Source organism: Hemitrygon akajei, chromosome 13, assembly GCF_048418815.1.
Source record: "Hemitrygon akajei chromosome 13, sHemAka1.3, whole genome shotgun sequence".
In the NCBI taxonomy this organism is placed as follows: Eukaryota; Metazoa; Chordata; class Chondrichthyes; order Myliobatiformes; family Dasyatidae; genus Hemitrygon; species Hemitrygon akajei.
The window spans coordinates 54820407-54839673 of NC_133136.1; the positions used below are offsets into that span (position 1 = coordinate 54820407).

The following is a 19267-nucleotide window of genomic DNA, read 5'->3' on the forward strand; positions in this document are numbered from 1 at the left end:
CTTCGTCAGGACTGAAGAAGGGTCTCAGCCCGAAACGTTGACTGCTCGTTTCCACGGATGCTGCCTGACCTGCTGAGTTCCTCCAGCTTGTTTGTACGTGTTGATTTGACCAAAGCATCTGCAGTGTACTTTGTGTTTGCAATTTAACGATGTTGCGAGGCGTAGTATTGGATGCGACCCACACCAAAATCTGCAAACGAACCTGCGGAATAAAAATATAGCACAAGAAAAATATATAGATCAATCCCCATAATGCTGCTCGAAACTCAGCAACATTCATTCTTCATGGATAACAAATAATAATGAGCAATAATAATAATACCAACCACACTTCATACAGGAAATCCCGCCTTCCCTCTATATCCCTATATAAAAGCAATGTATTTAAACAGCCACTTCAAACCTTTTGTCTGACTGACTGCTCCACATTACTAAAGGTAGAAGAAACGTGCCTGCGGGCGGAGCGTTGTGTCAGGCTGGGTTGCGGGTGCGGGGCCGGTGCCGGTTGGAAAGGGTGAGTCCCGGGGCTGGCTCGCGGAGAACGCGTGCCAACGGTAAATGCGGCTCGCGGAGAACGCGTGCCAACGGTAAATACGGCTCGGGCTCTCCCGGCAGCGTCACTGCGGTGTGGGCTGACCTGGACCATCGGGAGCACGTGGAGTAATTTATCTTTTTATATATAAAAGGAGAGTGCATTGAAAAGCGATTAAGAAAAATGACCCGCAGCCGCTGGAAACCTGAAATGAATACAGAACATGCTGGAAATACTCAGCACTTGGGGTAATTTGTTAGGGGTGATGTTCATCACAGACGTTGCTTTACGCGTGAACATCGCTTGTTTATCTCTGTATGATTTGTTTCTGGGGGGTGATTTTGTGCTTTTCCGTCTGTCGTGTACTTGACTGCCTCTCGGGTACTCTTACTCACTTACAGCGGTTCGAACCCCAGGTTGCCAGATTCGTACCGGGTAAAGTAGCCATCCCTCCCTCCCTCCCTCCCTCCCTTCCACCTGTGAGTGGGAAGAGAGAGCTCTTGCTTATAACTTGGACTGTTGTGTTCGTTGATTCATGCACTTTTTATTTAAAGTATTTTTTGTCTTGAGAGTGCAAGAGAAAAGTCCCTCACATTACGATTTTGTTGAAAGGGCATTATGATTTTCTGAATATTGTATCAAAAATCAAAAGCCTTCAATTCGCTGGTTTAAAGTGTTCCTAATGATACTGTAATAGATAGACTAAGATTCAGAAGACCCCATTAAATATCAAATCCTATTTATTGTCACTGAAATGGGCTGAAAATGTTGTACTGAAAGAGTACAGTGCAAGATACAAAAATTACTGAAGTTGCACAAAATAGGCCAGAGCAAGGGATAACAAGTAGTATTCATGGAAATCTGTTAGTGGAGAGAACAAAACTATCTAAAATGTTAGGTGTGGTTCTTCAGGCTCCTGTATATCCTCCCTGATGCCCAATCCTCCTTGAGGAGAGGGCATATCCTGGATGCAGAGGATCCTTAATGATGGATGCCACTGTCCTGAGGCACTGATTGTGGGGAGAATTGTGCTCGTGATGGTGCTGGCTGAATTTTGTGTGTGTGTGTGTGTGTGTGTGTGTGTGTGTGTGTGTGTGTGTGTGTGTGTGTGTGTGTGTGTGTGTGTGTGTGTGTGTGTGTGTGTGTGTGTGTGTGTGTGTGTGTGTGTGTGTGTGTGTGTGTGTGTGTGTGTGTGTGTGTGTGTGTGTGTGTGTGTGTGTGTGTGTGTCATTTGAATGTGTTGGGTCCAAAACAGATCCTTTGAGATGTTGATGCCAGTGAATATCAGAGCACGGATGTAATGTTGAGGATTGGTCAGACTGCACTGGAGTATTGTGAGCAGTTTTGGGTCCCTTGTCTAAGAAAGGCTGTGCTGAAAAAGAAGGTTAATGAAAATGATTCTGACTTTGAAAGCTTATTATATGAAGAGCTGGAATTTAGAAAAATGATTGAAACCATTGAATGTTGAAAGGCCTAGATAGAGTGGATGTGGAAAGGATGTTTCCTATAGTGGGGAATCTAGGACCAGAGGGCACAACCTCAGAACAGAGGGACGTCCATTTACAGTGGAGAGGAGGAGCAATTTCTTTAGCCAGGGAGTGGTGAATCTCATAGGTGGATGTGGTGGCTGGCCTTGAATGTATTTAAAGCCAAGGTTGATAAGAGTTTTGATTAAAGGAAATGGGGAGAAGGCAGGCGACTGGGGTTGAGGGGGAGATCGATTGGCCATGATCAAGTGGCAGAGCAGACTCAATGGGCTGAATGACTTGGTTCTGCTCCAATGTCTTATGGACTTGCAGGCTATTATTTCTATAAACCTTGCCATAGCTGTTTTGCATCCAATTGTGTCTCCACTTCACATGGGATTGCCTTTTTGCTCTCATGATGGCCTCCATAGGTCATTCCTGGACTACTTGTACAGTTCTGGATCATTGGTCTTGAATACTGTAGATCTAGCCCTCAGCAGACTGTGAACCTCTTGGTTCATCCATGGCTGTATTGGTGATTTAAGTAAGAAAACTTAATTGGCAAGTTACGACTACTCACAGGGACCAATTGTTGAGAAAGAAAATTAGAGGACCTGAGGGAAAACCACATATTCATAAAGAGAATGTTCAGACTCTATAGAGCACCTGATGTTAGCACTCAGGTTGCTGGAACTGTGGTGCCTTCCTTGCTATGCATTGCCCTTGCACTCCACCTCCCAGCCTCCCACCTATCCCACTCCCCAACTCGAGTATTCAGCTCTTAATTCAGGAGTTAATATTTGGTGTCTTGTACTGGACTACATTTTAATGATTACAGACTTTAATCCCAAAACTCCTAACAGTTTTGCTTCAAATCTAAATCCAGGGTGAGTGGATGCATGCATGTGTATGTTAAACTGAGTTTGTGGTTGGTTTACCTCACACTGCATCCCAAACATTTTAATGGCTTGATGTTGGAATTGAGTTCCTTCCTGGTATCTATGTATTCAAGTTGTTTCCTAAAATAGGATTCCTGCAGGATGGCATGAGCTTGAAACCAGTGGTTTCAGAAAAGTGGGCACAGTTTAAGTGTTTTCCAAATCACTTCAGCATGATTCATAAATTTGTCGCTGGACAAACAGTCATTCCAACCTAAATGCACTTTGACACTTGATGTGACTTGGCAAGCATAAATGCTTCCTGAAGGGCAAGGAATTTTTTCCCCATTGTGCATATTTATAAATTTAGAATGCCTGTTTTTACCTAGGGGCTTTTAGGGTTTTTATAGTGCGAATATGTTTTTTTTATGACATGCAAAATTGTTTTTGTTTTTATCACTGCCATCACCACTGATGGGTCTTTAACTAATAATACTGCATTTACTGAATTCAAATGCTCTAGAGAGAAAATTGAGCTTTGAAAAAGAAGTACCGGGGTATTTACAATTTCAAATTGTATCACCAGGAACTTGTTCATAGAAATGATGGCATAGACATCATTAGTAATTAGTGAATGTGGGTTCGACTCTGACATTTAAGTAAAGTTAGGATAAGTACATGGATGGGAAGGGTCCAGGTGCTGGTCGATGGGACTAGGCAGAATAACATTTTGGCATGGGCCAGAGAGGCCGAAGGTCCTGCTTCTGTGCTGTAGTGTGCTCACTGACTCCAACATAATATATGAGGGGTGATTGATAAGTTTGTGGCCTAAGGTAGAAGGAGCCAACTTTAGAAAAATTAGCACATTTATTTTTCAACATAGTCCCCTCCTACATTTACACACTTAGTCCAGCAGTCGTGGAGCATACAGATCCTTCTTTGTAGAAGTCAACATCTTGGACCTCCAGAAGTGGTCCACAGCAGGGGTGATTGATAAGCTCGTGGCCTAAGGTAGAAGGAGATGAGTTATACAGCTCTCGTTACATGCACATGTAGTTGAACTCTTTGAGTGATTATGCAGAAAGTTTGAAGTTAATAACTCATCTACCTTGGGTCTCAGGGTATTCAGAGGCACATGATAACATAGGCTGTAGTCAGCATGGTTTCTTCAAAGGACAATCTTACCTGACAAATTCATTGGAATTCTTTGAGAGATTAATAAACAGGATAGACACAGGAGAATTGGATAATGTTGTGTACTTGTATTTTCAGAAGGTGTTTTCACAAGGTACTACACATAATGCTGCTTAACCAGCTATGAGCCCATGGTATTACAGGACAGATTCTAGAATGTGTAAAGCAGTGTTTGATTGGCAGGAGGCAGAGAGTGGGAATAAAGGGAGCCTTTTACGGCACGCTGCTGGTAACTAGTGTAATTGTGTTCAAACCAATTTTTTTAAATGTATATCAATGGTTTGGATAATGGAATTGATGGCTTTGTTGCAAAGTTTGCAGATGATGGGTAGAGGGGCAGGTTGTTTTGAGAGACTAGAGAGGCTACAGAAGGACTTGGACAGATAAGGAGAATAGGCAAAGAAATTGTAGATGGAATACAGTGTTGGGAAGTGTACGGTCATGTACTTTGGTAGAAGAATTGAAAGGGTCGACTATTTTCTAAATGGAGAGAAAATACAAAAACTGAGGTGCAAAGGGACTTGGGAGTCCTTATGCAGGATTCCCTCAAGGTTAATTTGCAGATTGAGTCTGTGGTGAGGAAGGCAAATGCAATGAAAACATTCATTTCCAGGGGACTAGAATATAAAATGAAGGATGTAATTTTGAGACTTTATAAAGTATTGGTAAGGTAGAGTATTGTGTGCAGTTTTGAGCCCTTTATCTTGGATAGGATGTGCTGATGAAGGGTCTTAGCCCGAAGTGCTGACTATACTCTTTTCCATAGACACTGCCTGGCCTGCTGAGTTCTTCTAGCTTGTGTGTTGCTTACATCTTCCATTAGTCTGATCTGTGTTGTCTCCAGGCCTGACAATGTGGTGGTTGCCTTATACTGTCTTTTCATTTCAAATTGGGGATGGAAAATACTGCTTGTTGCCGGTTACACCTACATGAACACTTTTTATATAAAAAAAAAGACCTCCTGATCTGTTGGTTTGGTCCCAAAAGAATGCTATTTATGAATTAGCAAAGGTTGTTTGGTTATATTGGATTAATAGTCTTAAGAAAGTTTAAATTATGTGAATATAATTTAAATTTGTTGCTTGGTTTGAACGTTAATACAACTGAGAATTATGGAAAATTTACCACATTTAAAAAAAAAAAGTCATTCAGTATATTGTGACTGTGCCAGATGTGCTACCCAGCATTTCAGTGACAAATGGTCCTATTTTCCATGCCAGTCACGTGACCAAGTTTTGTTTCAATACAAGCTACGTTACGATGCTTTCTATATTTAGGTTCAGATTGTCAATACAGTGGACTCCAGTTAATTGGGACATAGCAGGACCAGTACATTTTGGCCTAATTAAGCAGCTGCCCCAAATTAGTCGGTTTCATGGGATTAATTAAAAGGTATAAAACACTATTTAATTACATATTTAAGTTATCAAATTTGAACACACTCAATACACAATAGTACTATAAACCTGTATTAGTTCCTAATAGTTATCAATGGAGGAGTTCATCCAGTGTACACTGCCATGTCCTTTTGACTGTAAATGAACAAAATCAGCGTAGATACGTGGTGCAGATAATAATGGGTTGCCTTTTATACAATGCTTTCGACAATTGCATTCTCCAAATTTTCATTTTTATTGTAACATTAAAGATGATTGTTGATACCTTCAAGTTCTTAACTTGCTGAAGTAGCTAAATCCTTTCAGTTTTACTCCTGGCCATCTCTTGGATCTCCAAGCCTGAATGCTTGAAACTACAGTGAGTAAAACTGTTCCAAATTGTCTTGCTACTTACTTTTCGCCAACTATTAGTGACAAAATTCTTTTTTTAAACACAAACACACACAACTGAAGGTATTTTAAAAACTGTTTGCTCTAAGCATGATGTAACAATTGTACAAGTGCGTGCAACTGAACTGTTGGAAACTGTTCAGCAATGATCTCCTGTCCAATTAAACGGCATAGTGACCCAAACAAATGAAGGAAAGACCAGCTATTTTCTCAATTATTTTAAGAGTTATCCCAGATAAGTGTGAGGTGGTTCATTTTGGTAGGTCAAATATGATGACAGAATATAGTATTAATGGTAAGACTCTTGGCAGTGTGGAGAATCAGAGGGATCTTGGGGTCCAAGTCCAAAGGGCGCTCAAATCAGCTGCACAGGTTGACGCTGTGGTTAAGAAGGCATACGGTGCATTGGCCTTCATCAACCGTGGGATTGAGTTTAGGAGCCGAGAGGTAATGTTGCAGCTATATAGGACCCTGGTCAGATCCCACTTGGAGTACTGTGCTCCGTTCTGGTCGCCTCACTACAGGAAGGATGTGGAAACCATAGAAAGGGTGCAGATGAGATTTACAAGGATGTTGCCTGGATTGGGGGGCATGCCTTATGAGAATAGGTTGAGTAAACTCGGCCTTTTCTCCTTGGAGCGAAGGAGGATGAGAGGTGACCTGATAGAGGTGTACAAGATGACTAGAGGCATTGATCGTGTGGATAGTCAGTGGCTTTTTCCCAGGGCTGAAATGGCCAGCATGAGAGGGCCAAGTTGTAAGGTGCTTGGAAGAAGATACAGAGGAGATGTTGGGGTAAGGTTTTTTTTAAACGCAGAGAGTGGTAAGTGTGTGGAATGGGCTGCTGGTGGTGGAGGCGGATATGATAGGGTCTTTTAAGAGACTTCTGGACAGGTACATGGAGCTTAGAAAAATAGAGGGCTATGTGTATGCCTAGGTAATTTCCAAGGTAAGGACATGTTCGGCACAGCTTTGTGGGCTGAAGGGCCTATATTGTGCTGTGTGTTTTCTATGTTCTATTCTTAAAAAAAAAAAGTGGCTGCCCTGATAACTTTTAGCCTAATTAACCAGAATCCTCTGTATATATTGCAAGAATTTGGAATATTGTGCCCAGTGGAGCACCGTTGGTAATAGCCTTTCAGTCATAAATTAATATTTGAAGAATAGACAGTTGCAAAATAAATTTAAGGGGTACTGTGATTCTATGAAGCCCTTTTGCAAACAGGTCTCAAAACTTGTAATGGCAGCATTCTGAGCTTCCATGATAGCAAGGCTCATGTGCTTGAAAAATCTATGCTTGATTGCACCATCAGATATAGTGGAAAGACAAAGGCATATTACTGAATTCATAGTTGTTAGAAGTGACCATCCATTTCATTCTTGAATGTTGAAGTTCCAAGCCTTTTTTAAAATTGTAAATATTGTAATTGTAATCAAAATTAGGAAACATTGAAAACGCTAGAATGTCTAGTGTTTTCAATGTTTCCTAATTTTGAACTTGGGCTTTTTTGAACTCATTACAGACTACCCAGTATTTTGGTGTGTATTCATTTGGTCCTTAAAAGTTGTCATTTGAATACCTCAGAGTAGTACTAATGTGTGATTTTTACCCACTGGTACATTGGCATTTGTTTTATCTTTCCTCCTGCAGTGCACATACTTCATAATTAGAATTTGATCTAAATTATTTTCGATGTCAGTATCTGAGCTTGTGGCTGCAACTATGAAATTAAATAATGATATATCATTTCCACTGACTTTGTTCATTTGATCTTTGGGTAGGTATTAGTTGTAGGTTATCTTGATATCTTAACCTTCAAAGCTTCTGCTTTATTTATGGCCTTGGCCTCAACAATGACTTTCCTTTAATGGCCAACCTATTGAGATTATAATTTCAAAGATTCAAGATTTAAGGTACATTTATTATCAAAGTATGTATGCAGTGTACATCCCTGAAATTCATCTTCCCACAGACCCACAAAACAAAACCATGAAACTTGTTCAAAGGAAAGCACCAAACCTCTATCACACAAAAGAGAGAGCAAATGGCAAAAAAAGAACAAAAACACAGAATATAAAACATCAACCACAAAGTCAATGAAAACAGTACAGGAATGTTCAGCATCAACTCAGTTCAGTCCAGTCAAGCGCTATGACATTTGCTGATCGCAGGCATTCCACCCTGATCAATGTTGCTCAAAACAGCAACCATAAACACATGTACAATGTCCTGTGTAGGTTACTCAAACTGGGTTTGTTTCTCTCGCAGTTGTTTTGCTTTATACTTGCTGATATGGTAATTGTATTCATTTGTTAACCAATGGGGAATGTTATTTTGTCTTGTGAGGCTGGGCACGTGGGGAAGGGGTTTTCGCGGGCTTTTGGTGGGGAGTCAGGAGGAAGACGCCGAGGAAGGTGGACGTGCGCTGCACTGCTCGGAAGACCACCGGGGGGTCCTAGGTGCGAAGACGTGGAGGTCGGAGGCAAAGCGACGAGGGGTCGGATGATTCGATGGTTGAGCTCCAATGATGTGCACTAAACTGACTGAACTTTGATAAGTTGGCGCCTTTTGTTTTTTTTCCTTGCATATATATTGTATTGCCTAATACTCTTTTAATTTTAGTAAACTCTTTAAAGTGTATTTCATAATGGTATTTGTTGTGTGTTTGATACTGTGGGCGGGCGTGAGGCATAAACTCGATTCTTACAGCACCTGCGTGTATGGGAGGTGGGGTTGGTGTGTGGCTGGATCTCCTTTTCCCCTAGACATATACCAGCCTGTTGGGTAAGTGTTACACACATCACAACATGAACTAGAGTCCAGTCTACAAACCATCTTGATAAAACTCTGCCCAAGACCCATGTTTCAACAGCAGAGAGTGAGAGGAAGAGAGATGCTGTTCACATGAAGACTAATTCCTCTGGCAGCAGCAAGTGTGTGAGAAAGAAAGAGGCCCTGTCATAGGGCGCTGAAGACCCACTCACCTTCCACTCTCGTCCTCGCCAATTTCAATCTTCCTCGATGCTTTAAATTTTAGATCGGCAAGACATAGCTAGATGCACTTTTGTCTATCTGGCTAGTTCATGCTGCTTAAATTGAGAAGGGATGTTGCTAACTCTGAGCCTCCGAGGAAAACCACCGCTACAACATGCAACCTGATCATCTCGGAGGCTGTGGTACACAGAAGAGTGGACAGTCGCAAGGTGCTGGCAGGTGTGTTTACTGTTATTTTTAATCTCTCCCTCTCCCAGTGTAGAGTGCCCTCCTGCTTTAAATTATCCACCATTGTCCCTGTACCAAAAAAAGGCCAAGGTAACATACCTGAATGACTGGTGTCCTGTCATAGTCACCTCAATAATGAGCAAATGCTTTGAGAGGCTGGTCAAAGATTACATCTGCAGCTTGCTACCACCCAAACTGGACCCCCTACAATTTGCCTACCAACACAACCAATCAACAAATGATGCAATAGCCACTGTTGTACACACCATCCTTACACATCTGGAGAGGAAGGATGCTTATGTGAGAATGCTGTTCTTTGACTACAGCTCAGCATTCAACACCATAGTTCCATCCAGGTTCAACAAAAAGCTCAGAGACCTCTGCCTTGTGCAACTGGATCCTGGACTTCCTGTCAGATCGCCAGCAGGTTGTGGGCTCCCTCACCTCCAACCCTCTGACTCTGAATACAGGAGGCCCTCAGGGCTGTGTACTGAGTCCCTTCCTTTACTTCCTGTATACCCATGACTGTATCACTACCCAGAGCTCCAATTTGCTAATTAAATTTGCTGATGACTCTACATTGATTGGCCTAATCTCAAACAATAAGAAGTGGCCTACAGGGAAGAAGTCATCTCTCTGACACAGTGTCAAGAAAACAACCTCTCCCTCAATGTCGCAAAAACAAAGGAGCTGGTTGTAGATTATAGGAGAAATGGAGATGGGTTAGCCCCTATTGATATCAATGGATCTGGGGTTGAGAGGGTAAACAGCTTTAAGTTCCTCAGCATCCACATCACCGAGGACCTCGTGGTTTGTACACAACAGTTGTGTGGTGAAAAAGGCACAGTGGCGCTTCTTTCACCTCAGATGGTTGAGGAAGTCTGGTATGGGCCCCCCAAATCCTAAGAACTTTCTACAGAGGCACAATTGAGAGCATACTGACGACTGACTTCATCACTGCCTGGTATGGGAACTGTACTTCCCTTAATTGCAGGACTTGAGTCATCCCAACCACAATCTATTCCAGCTGCTACCATCTGGGAAGCGGTACTGCAGCATAAAAGTCAGAACGAACAGGCTCTGGGACAGCTTCTTCCACCAGGCCATCAGACTGATGAACTCACGCTGATTTGAGTGTACTCTATATTACATTGACTGTTCTATTTATTATGAATTACTATGATTGCACATTTAGCTGGAGACGTAAAGATTTTTACTCGTGTATGTGAAAGATGTAAGAAATAAAGTCAATTCAATCTAGAATAGTGTAACCGGGTGACAGTCGAATTTTATTCATTTTCGTTAAAAGTGTACTTGGGCATCCAGCTGGGTAATGCTAGAGTAGTTGTCTGTACCTTTAAGTGGAGACGGTGATGTCATTATGCACACGCGTGACAGTCGGGAGACCATTTTGTTTTCTGCAGAAGTAGCTGGTGAGGCTTTGGGATTAAGTTCCTCCCAGCGATGCTGGGCATGGTGAGGAAAAGTGAGTATTAATTGACAATATCTATGTGAATTTGTTTATGCTTGTTGGCGAATCGAGAATATCGGTAATTTGACATGTTTTACATATGAATGCTTTAGATCTTCACGAGTGAAGACATCGGCGCTGGATAGCGTGGTTCGTGCAAAGTTCCTTACCGGCCAAGTAGGTCAGTCTTCCTGTAATTTAACTACCAGGCAATATCTTTTAAAAGTTGTGCCAAAGTGTACCTTTGGTATCATGACTGATTGTGAATATAACAGTGTAACGTGAATGTTTAGTCTCTGTTTGGAAGTTAAGCACGTGTGTACTCAAAGGGAATAGACGTCTTAGATGAGATGCATTCACTTACATTTTCGCTGCTATGTACAAGGTACAGGGTTGGTGGGATTCTAATGTTTGTATTGTGTTCCTTCAGAATTGCCACTACCATATTAGTACTGTATTAGTTTTGTGTGGTTTGCTTTATGTATTTTTATACTGCATATGCAATCTGTCGATACACAAGGGTGTGGATCGAAGGTTAAACTGAGATTGTAATGGCAGAAACTGGTTGTAAATTTGTTCGTTTTGTTTTAAGACCCTCTTCTGGCACTAAAACCTCTAAAACAGATAAAGAAATTAAAACCGGAAAATGTATTTGTTGTCCTGAGTGTGTACTTTTCCCCAGGATACAAAATTAGCCTCCCTACTCTTGTATTTTATAGCTCAACTAATGAAGGAAAACATTGTGAATCCTTTTAGCAACCGTATCGACCGGCCATGCTTCTATTAATGATTTCTGTGTGTTTGGTCCAGGGTCCCTTTTCCTTTTTGTCTCTTAATCCTTCCATTACCTCCAGACTGCATGATGGAGTTGCACTGAGTTGTGTTTGCTTGGAATGGTGATTATAATGGTAGGATAATGATAACAGCTTGTTCCATATGCTCTTGGTGAACTAGTTGTTGCTCAAGTCCCCTTTGAATCTTTCCCCTCTCATTCTAAATCTATCCCCCTCGATTTGGACTCCCCTGTGTCTCTCATAATTTTAAACATTTCTATAAAGTTACCCCTCATTCATCTATGTTCCTTATCAAGCTCTCCCTCTAAATGGGGGGAGGGGAGGCCTGGTCCTGGTCCTGGTCCTGGTCCTGGCAACATCCACTTAAATGTTTTCTGCACATGTCTAGTTCAATCACATCTTTCCTATGACGGGGTTATAAAAACTATATGCAGTTCTCCAAGTACAAACACACCAGCAACATATGCAATTGTGAAAAATAATGTCTCAACTTCTATACTCAGTAAGTGGAATGATGAAGGCCAGTGTGCTAAATTGCTTTTCCAACAACTTGTCTCCCTGTGATGCCACTTTCAATGGACTATGCACTTGTACGCTTGTGTCTGTTTGATTAGACCAGCCTTTCTCAACCTTTTTGCCCTGGAGGAACCCTTGAAATAATTTTCAGGTCTCAGGGAACTCCTCCATAAAAATTGTTACATGTATAACTCATGGTACGTTGGTGTGATCAGTAAGTTGTAGATATAATAATCAAATTATTGTCAATGCTCTTTTGAGTAGAGGATGAATTTTTAGCCAACCGTTCTTGAAGAAAAAACAGATAGTTAAACTTAGTTTACTTATTGATGTCTTTCTTTCCCTTTTATAAATTTAAAAAAACTCATAAGGTAAACATAATAAATTTCTCAATTCTGGGTTGAACTTGCGATAAACACACATGTATTTCACCTTCAACTGAAGTGAGACTATTTTGATCTTTGCTCTTGATGCTTGTTAAACAAGAAGTTGAAAACTGTAGCAAAATGTTCATTGATTTCCTATGAATGGCAGGATATTCTTTCACAGAAATCCAGAACTTGTCAAGGGGCAGGTCAATAAATCTCATCCTGAGTGCATGATCAAGTGCAGCTCACAAAATTCTTCCTCTTCTCTCAAAGTCAAGTTCTTGGGCTGAGCAGAAGATTCAGAGAAAGGATCCCTCATCTAATCATACACTTGTGTTGAAAGGGAGGTACAATACTCTTCAGTTTTGTTCTACAGTTCTTCCAGGTGGTTTTCAATAAGACTTGAAACTTTCTGGTATCCTTCCTCACTCAAGCTCAAGCAGAAGTGGGAACATTTCAGGATTTCCCTTTGCAGCATGATTTTTCCAAAGATTCAGTTTCCTTTTAAATCTGAGAATCTTATCACCTTGAAGTCAGAATATTTTCTACAGGGCCTTGCAGAGACTTGTGCAACTGGTTCATATGATGAAAAAGTGTCTGTTAAGAAGACAAGTTTTTGCAGCCATTCTTCATCTTCAAAGCACTCAGCAAAATCTGCCCTATTTTCTTAAACTACTCCTGCAATTCACCTTTTAGTGCACGCACCCTGTTGAGAACTCTTCCTCTACTAAGCCACCAGATTTCTGTATGTAGCAGGAGATTGGAGTGCTCCTTACTGTGGTTGTTGCGTAGTTTTTAAAACATTGAGTGATCTGGTCTTAAAGCTACTAAATAACTTATTTCCTGAAACTTTTTACTGGCTGTGACTTTATTTTCAAAAGCTTTAATCTGTTTGTTTTGAGATTCCAATAGTTTAAAATAATCAGCATTTTTAGGTGTTATAGGGCTGTGATTTGTAGTTAAATGTCCTTTCAAATTTGTAAAATGTTTTCCACAGATGAGGTACAATGGAATAGGACAACTTGGATCACTAGTCCATGTAAAGCCCATTGATGAGCAGCTTTCAGTGTAAAGACAGATTTTTTGTGTGTCCATTGGTGCAGTGAAATGACTCCAATTTGGAGTAGTTTGAAATGTTGCCATCTGCAAATTTACTTATAAGCCATGTGTATTTCTATGCTATCATCTGTGTAATTAACAAATAAGAAAGGACCTAACAATGACCTCTGCCACATACTACTAGTTCATGGGCTCCACTTTGAGAAACAACCGTCAACCACTACCCTCTGCTTCTTACCTCTGTATTAATTTTGAATCCCTGTAACTAGTTCTCTCTGGATTCCATGTGGCTTAACATTCCAGACCAGCCTACCATGTTGGACCTTGTCAAAGGCCTTGCTTAAGACTAAATAGATATATCCACTGTCCTACCCTCATCTACCTTTTTGGTTACTTCCTCAAAAATTTCTAAAAGGTAGGTCAAGCATGACTTCCCATGCACAAAACCATGCTGACTCCTCCTGATCATACTCTTTCTATCCAAATGCTGGTCGATCTAGCCTCTCAGAATTACCCCAGTAACTTTCCTACTACTGATGTCAGGCTGACTGGCCTGTTGTTCCCTGGCTTGTTCTTTAATGATACTTTGAGAAGCTGCAATGTTTTTGCACATTAAGGATACAACTGTACATTCTTGAGTAACAGAACAACATACTTCAGTCTTTGGAGACCTTACCAGTGGCTAAAGATAAAACAAATAGCTTCCCAAATATCTCCTTAATTTACTCACCTCCCTCAATGTCTGAGGATGCACTTGGCAAGACCCTGGCAATTTATCCAGCTTAATGCACTGTAAGGCTGCATCTATCTCCTGCCTGGTAGAATGTATGCTCTCCAAAATATCTCCACTTGTTTCTCTTATCTCTTGAGTTACCGTGATTTTCTCCTCTGTAAACATCAAGAATTGATTGTTAAGAGTCCCACCATCACCTACCGTTTGAGATATAGGCAGTCTTACTGATCTTTAAGGAGACCTATTCTCTCCCTTGCCACCCTTTTAATATAGCTGTAGAAACTTTGATTTTCTTACTGGATCCATCTCACTTTTGAACAATGTTTAGCTTCTAAAGATCCCAGTATGTGCAGCAGCCACATTTATCCCCCTTTAAAGAGACTAGACTTGTGTAGTAGTAAGGATACAGGACTTCTTCGTAATTCATGTAATTACTAGATAATGTTTGCAGCAGAATTTGTGCCAAAACAGTAATAATGTGTGGGGCTGCAAATGTTGATGTTTTCTGGTATTTAACTTGATGGTTGCAGATTGATCATACATTGTAATCACTGCACTGATATTTCAAGATGTTCTTTAATTTTCTCCTTTCCATCTCCACCTTCTCATACCCCACCTCCACCCAAAACCAAAGCTTTCTTGACACCTACTTCTAGCTCTTTGAATGGCAGGGATTCATTCTTGAAGATGTGTATCAATATTTTATCCTTTGACTTTGAATTCGATGGTACTTTGAAGAGCTGTAATGTTTTTCCTCATTAAAGGCACTAATGATGATTCCTATTGAATAAAGTTTTGAGTTCCAAGAGGTGAACAATAATGGCTTGTTTTTCAGCTGGTTTAAGGTTTTACCTTTTACACTGTATTGTCGATTAAACCTTAACTGATTTCCATTTGTGCTTCTTAGGTGAGGAAGAGTCAGAATATGTGGCCAGAGGAAACTTGCCAACCAGGTAAGTGAGGCTGCTACATTGTAGCTGGGGTTCATTGAAATTAGAATAGTACAGCAGAGGGACAGGCCCTTCTGCCCCATGCCACAATATTACTAATTGAACTAATTAAGTTAAGGACACCAAATTAAACTAGTCCCTTCTGCCTGCATATCCTACCATTCTCTGTATAGTAAAGTGCCTATCTAAGAGTCACTTAAACACCTCTGTCATATCTACCTCCATCACCATCCCTGACAATACGTGAATGAACTACACTTTGTTTTTCTACTCTGACGTTTTTTGTGATTAAGTTATTTTGTAATATTATTCAACAGATCAATATTCCTCAATGGTAGATGTTTCTAGAGGAAATTTTGAAGGGCGGGATATACTAGCATATTGGAAGATGGCAAACACGAGTAAGTCTGCAGATGCTGGGAATTCAAGCAACACACACAAAATGCTGGTGGAACGCAGCAGGCCAGACAGCATCTATAGGGAGAAGCGTTGTCAACATTTCGGGCCGAGACCCTTCGTCAGGATTAACTGAAAGGAAAGATACTAAGAGATTTGAAAGTAGGAGGGGGAGGGGAAAATGCAAAATGATAGGAGAAGACTGGAAGGGGTGGGGTGAAGCTGAGAGCCAGACAGGTGATTGGCAAAAGGGATACAGAGCTAGAGAAGGGAAAGGATCATGGGACAGGAGGCCTAGGGAGAAAGAAAGGGGGATAGGAGCACCAGAGGGAGATGGAGAACAGGCAGAGCGATGGAGAGAGAAACACAAACTAAATATATCAGCGATGGGTAAGAAGGGGAGGGGCATTAACAGAAGTTAGAGAAGTCAATGTTCATGCCATCAGGTTGGAGGCTACACAGCCGGTATATAAGGTGTTGTTCCTCCAACCAAGCAGGATCTCCCAGTGGCCACAAATTTTAATTCCATGTCCCATTTCCATTCTGATATGTCTATCTATGGCCTCCTCTACTGTCAAGATGAAGCCACACTCAGGTTGGAGGAACAACACCTTATATACCGGCTGTGGTGCCTCCAACCTGATGGCATGAACATTGACTTCTCTAACTTCTGTTAATGCCCCTCCCCTTCTTACCCATCGCTGATATATTTAGTTTTTGTTTCTCTCTCCATCGCTCTGCCTGTTCTCCATCTCCCTCTGGTGCTCCTATCCCCCTTTCTTTCTCCCTAGGCCTCCTGTCCCATGATCCTTTCCCTTCTCTAGCTCTGTATCCCTTTTGCCAATCACTTGCCTGGCTCTCAGCTTCACCCCACCCCCTCCTGTCTTCTATCATTTTGCATTTTCCCCTCCCCCTCCTACTTTCAAATCTCTTACTATCTTTCCTTTCAGTTAGTCCTGATGAAGGGTCTCGACCCGAAATGTTGACAGCGCTTCTCCCTATAGATGCTGGCTGGCCAGCTGCGTTCCACCAGCATTTTGTGTGTATATTGGAAGATGGTCTGGTTTAGAAGATGTCAGTGTGGCTCTGTATGTGGAAAGTTGTGCTTGACGGAGCTTTTAGATTACAGGTGGTCTTCATCATTTAGAGAATTAGGCTGTGGATTTCAATGCGCATAAGGGTGAAGTGATGTAGTTTGGAAAGCTAAACCAGCATCGAACTTGCAATATGGATAGTAGGGCACTGGAGAGTGCGAATAGGGGTACAGGAATACAAGTGCATAGCTTGCTGAAAGTGGTGTCACAAATAGACCAATGAAGAAGGTATTAACACTTTGATCTTTATCAGGCAGGTTACTTGAGTACAGGAGTCGGAGTGTTATTTTGAGGTTGTACAAGTCATTGGTAAGGCCACATTATTATAGGAAAGATGTGGTTGAACTAGAAAGAGTGCAGACAAGATTTACTAGGTGTTGCCAGGGTTATAAGGAGAAACTTTATTCCTTGGAATGTAGGAGAATGAGGGGCAACTTATGAAGATGTTTAAAATTATGAGATACATAGATATTAGATGATAACAGTCTTTTCCCCAGGGAAAGGGTGCCCAGAACTAGGGGGCAAAGGATTAGGGTATGAGGAGAAACATTTAAAATAGACTTGATGGGCAACTTCTTTCCACAAGGGTGGTGAGCATATGGAATGAGTTGCCAGAAGAAGTGGTTAAGGCAGATACAACTGTGTCATTTAAACAGCAGATAGATGGATACATTGGAGGCATATGGGCAGCTCGGTGGGCACCGTGGTCAACATGGACTCGTTGGGCCAAAGGTCCTGTATCCATACTATGTTTACTCTATGACTCTAAATCAAGATCATTGTAAAGGATGTTTTTAAAGGTTAGTTTTGAGGTAAGAGGGCAATGTGGGAGCTACAGTTAGAGTAGATGATGGCTAATGGGGTAGACTGGTGACTAGATAGTGAGTTGCACAAGGCTTTATCTAGTGGGGCTGTTACATGCTCCTGAAGCATTGACTGAAATATCTTAATATAATTCTAAATATTTATTCTCTACTTTGAACAGACATGAGTCAAAGGTTCATAGGAGTCTAGGGATACTGAACTAAAGGAAATCTTAATAGTTTTTCAAAGTGATTTCCTAATCTTAAAAAGGTAGCTCTGGGCAATTTATTAAATTTTCAGAGTAATCCATGTAGCTGTTGCAATGTTTTTTAGTAGTAGTTTCATTTTTTAAAAAAAATTGTTTTTATCCTAGTTAATTGGCCTGTTATCTCATGTAAGATGAAATATTTCTGCTTCCCTCGACTATGGTAATTGGGAGCAAAATGAATTCAAGATGTGCTGACAGGTAGAGTTTTGTATTATTTTTAAAAGTTTGAAGTATATTTTATTGGGTAAAATTAACTAGTGATATTTCATGTGACGGACTTCTGAATTTGTGTTCCATTTTTCTTTGTCTACCTTATTTAGTTTTATTTTCTAAATATTGCTTTTATTAAAAGTACAATACAACTTTTTCTCTGGCCAATATGTAATTTGGCTGTTCTTTAGCTTTATTGATTTCAATTTGTTGTTTGTTATAGTCTTATAATTTGTTGCTGTCCATCTTGTTTTTAAGTGTTCTTTTGAATTTGGCATGCATTTGATCTGAGATTTTGCTTCCAAAGTCAAATTTGTTAATTTAAGTTATAAATACCATTGGTTTCTGCATTGATCCCTGTGGGATTGTACCTTTTTCCTTTAGCTCTACTCTGTATTCTGTCTTCAGTCAACTGGTTGTGCATTCTATAAGTAATTCACCAGCTCAGCTTGATGCTCCACTCTTGAACTGAACCAGACGTGTATAAAGAAAGTCAGAATGAAAGTAAGGCTACTGAGACTAGCCACAGTATAAACCACAGATTTGGATAACAAAGTAGAAAAAACTCTTAAATAACCTTTTGAATATCCTCCTCAAGTCTTGCCTCCTCTGCACACACTGCCCTCCACTCTATCTGCACCAATCCCAACTTTACTATCAAACCCATAGACAAAGGGGCTGCTGTTGTGATGCGGCAGACTGACCTCTCCTTTGCTGAGGCCAATTGGCAACATTCAAGACCCCTCCTCTTACCTATCCCTTGTAAAGGACCACACTCTGGACCATCAGAAAATTGTCTTGGACACCATCACTAACCTCATCAACTCTAAAGAACTTGCATCCACACTTCACACTGCTCATTTCTGCCTCCTATCTGAGATTCATAAACTTGACTGTCCAGTTAGGCCCATTGTCTCTGCCTGCTGCTGACCCACTGAACTCGTGCCTGCAAACCTTGGCTCCATTCTATTACCCTTGGTTCATTCCCTTCCCACCTACATCCGCGCCACTTCTCATGCTCTTGATCTCCTTGACAATTTTTAATTCCCTGGCCCTGACAATTTCATTTTCACTATAAATGTCCAGTTCCTTTACACTTCAGTCCCTCATCACCAAGGCTTTAAATCTCTCCACTTCTTTCTCAGCAAAAGACCCAATCAGTTCCCCTCTACCACCACCCTCCTCCGTCTGGCAGAACTGGTCCTCGCCCCCAACAATTTCTCCTTTGGTTCCTCCAACTTTCTCCAGTCTCAAGGGGTAGCCATGACCCATAAATATGGCTGGCTTTTCATTGGCTACATAAAACAATCTATGTTTCAAGCTTTCCCTGGTAATGCTCCCCAACTCCTCCTGCATTACATTTATGACTGCATTGGTGCTGCTTCATGCACTCAAGCTGAACTCATCAATTTGATCAACTTTGCCTCTAACTTCCATCTTGCCCTTAAAATTACTTAGTCCATTTCTGACAACTCTTTTCCCCTTTGTCAAATCTCTTTGTCTCTGTCTCTGGAGACAAACTAT

General features: G+C 41.0%; 1 protein-coding gene across 1 annotated transcript in view; it reads left to right on the forward strand.

The window, feature by feature from the left end:
• The first annotated feature begins 558 nt into the window (after positions 1–558).
• clocka (clock circadian regulator a) overlaps positions 559–19267 on the forward strand; it is a 142034-nt gene continuing 123325 nt past the window's right edge. Inside the window, 3 exon segments of the mRNA XM_073063996.1 lie at positions 559–587; positions 10665–10732; positions 14929–14974. Coding sequence (XP_072920097.1) covers positions 559–587; positions 10665–10732; positions 14929–14974 — 143 coding nt within the window.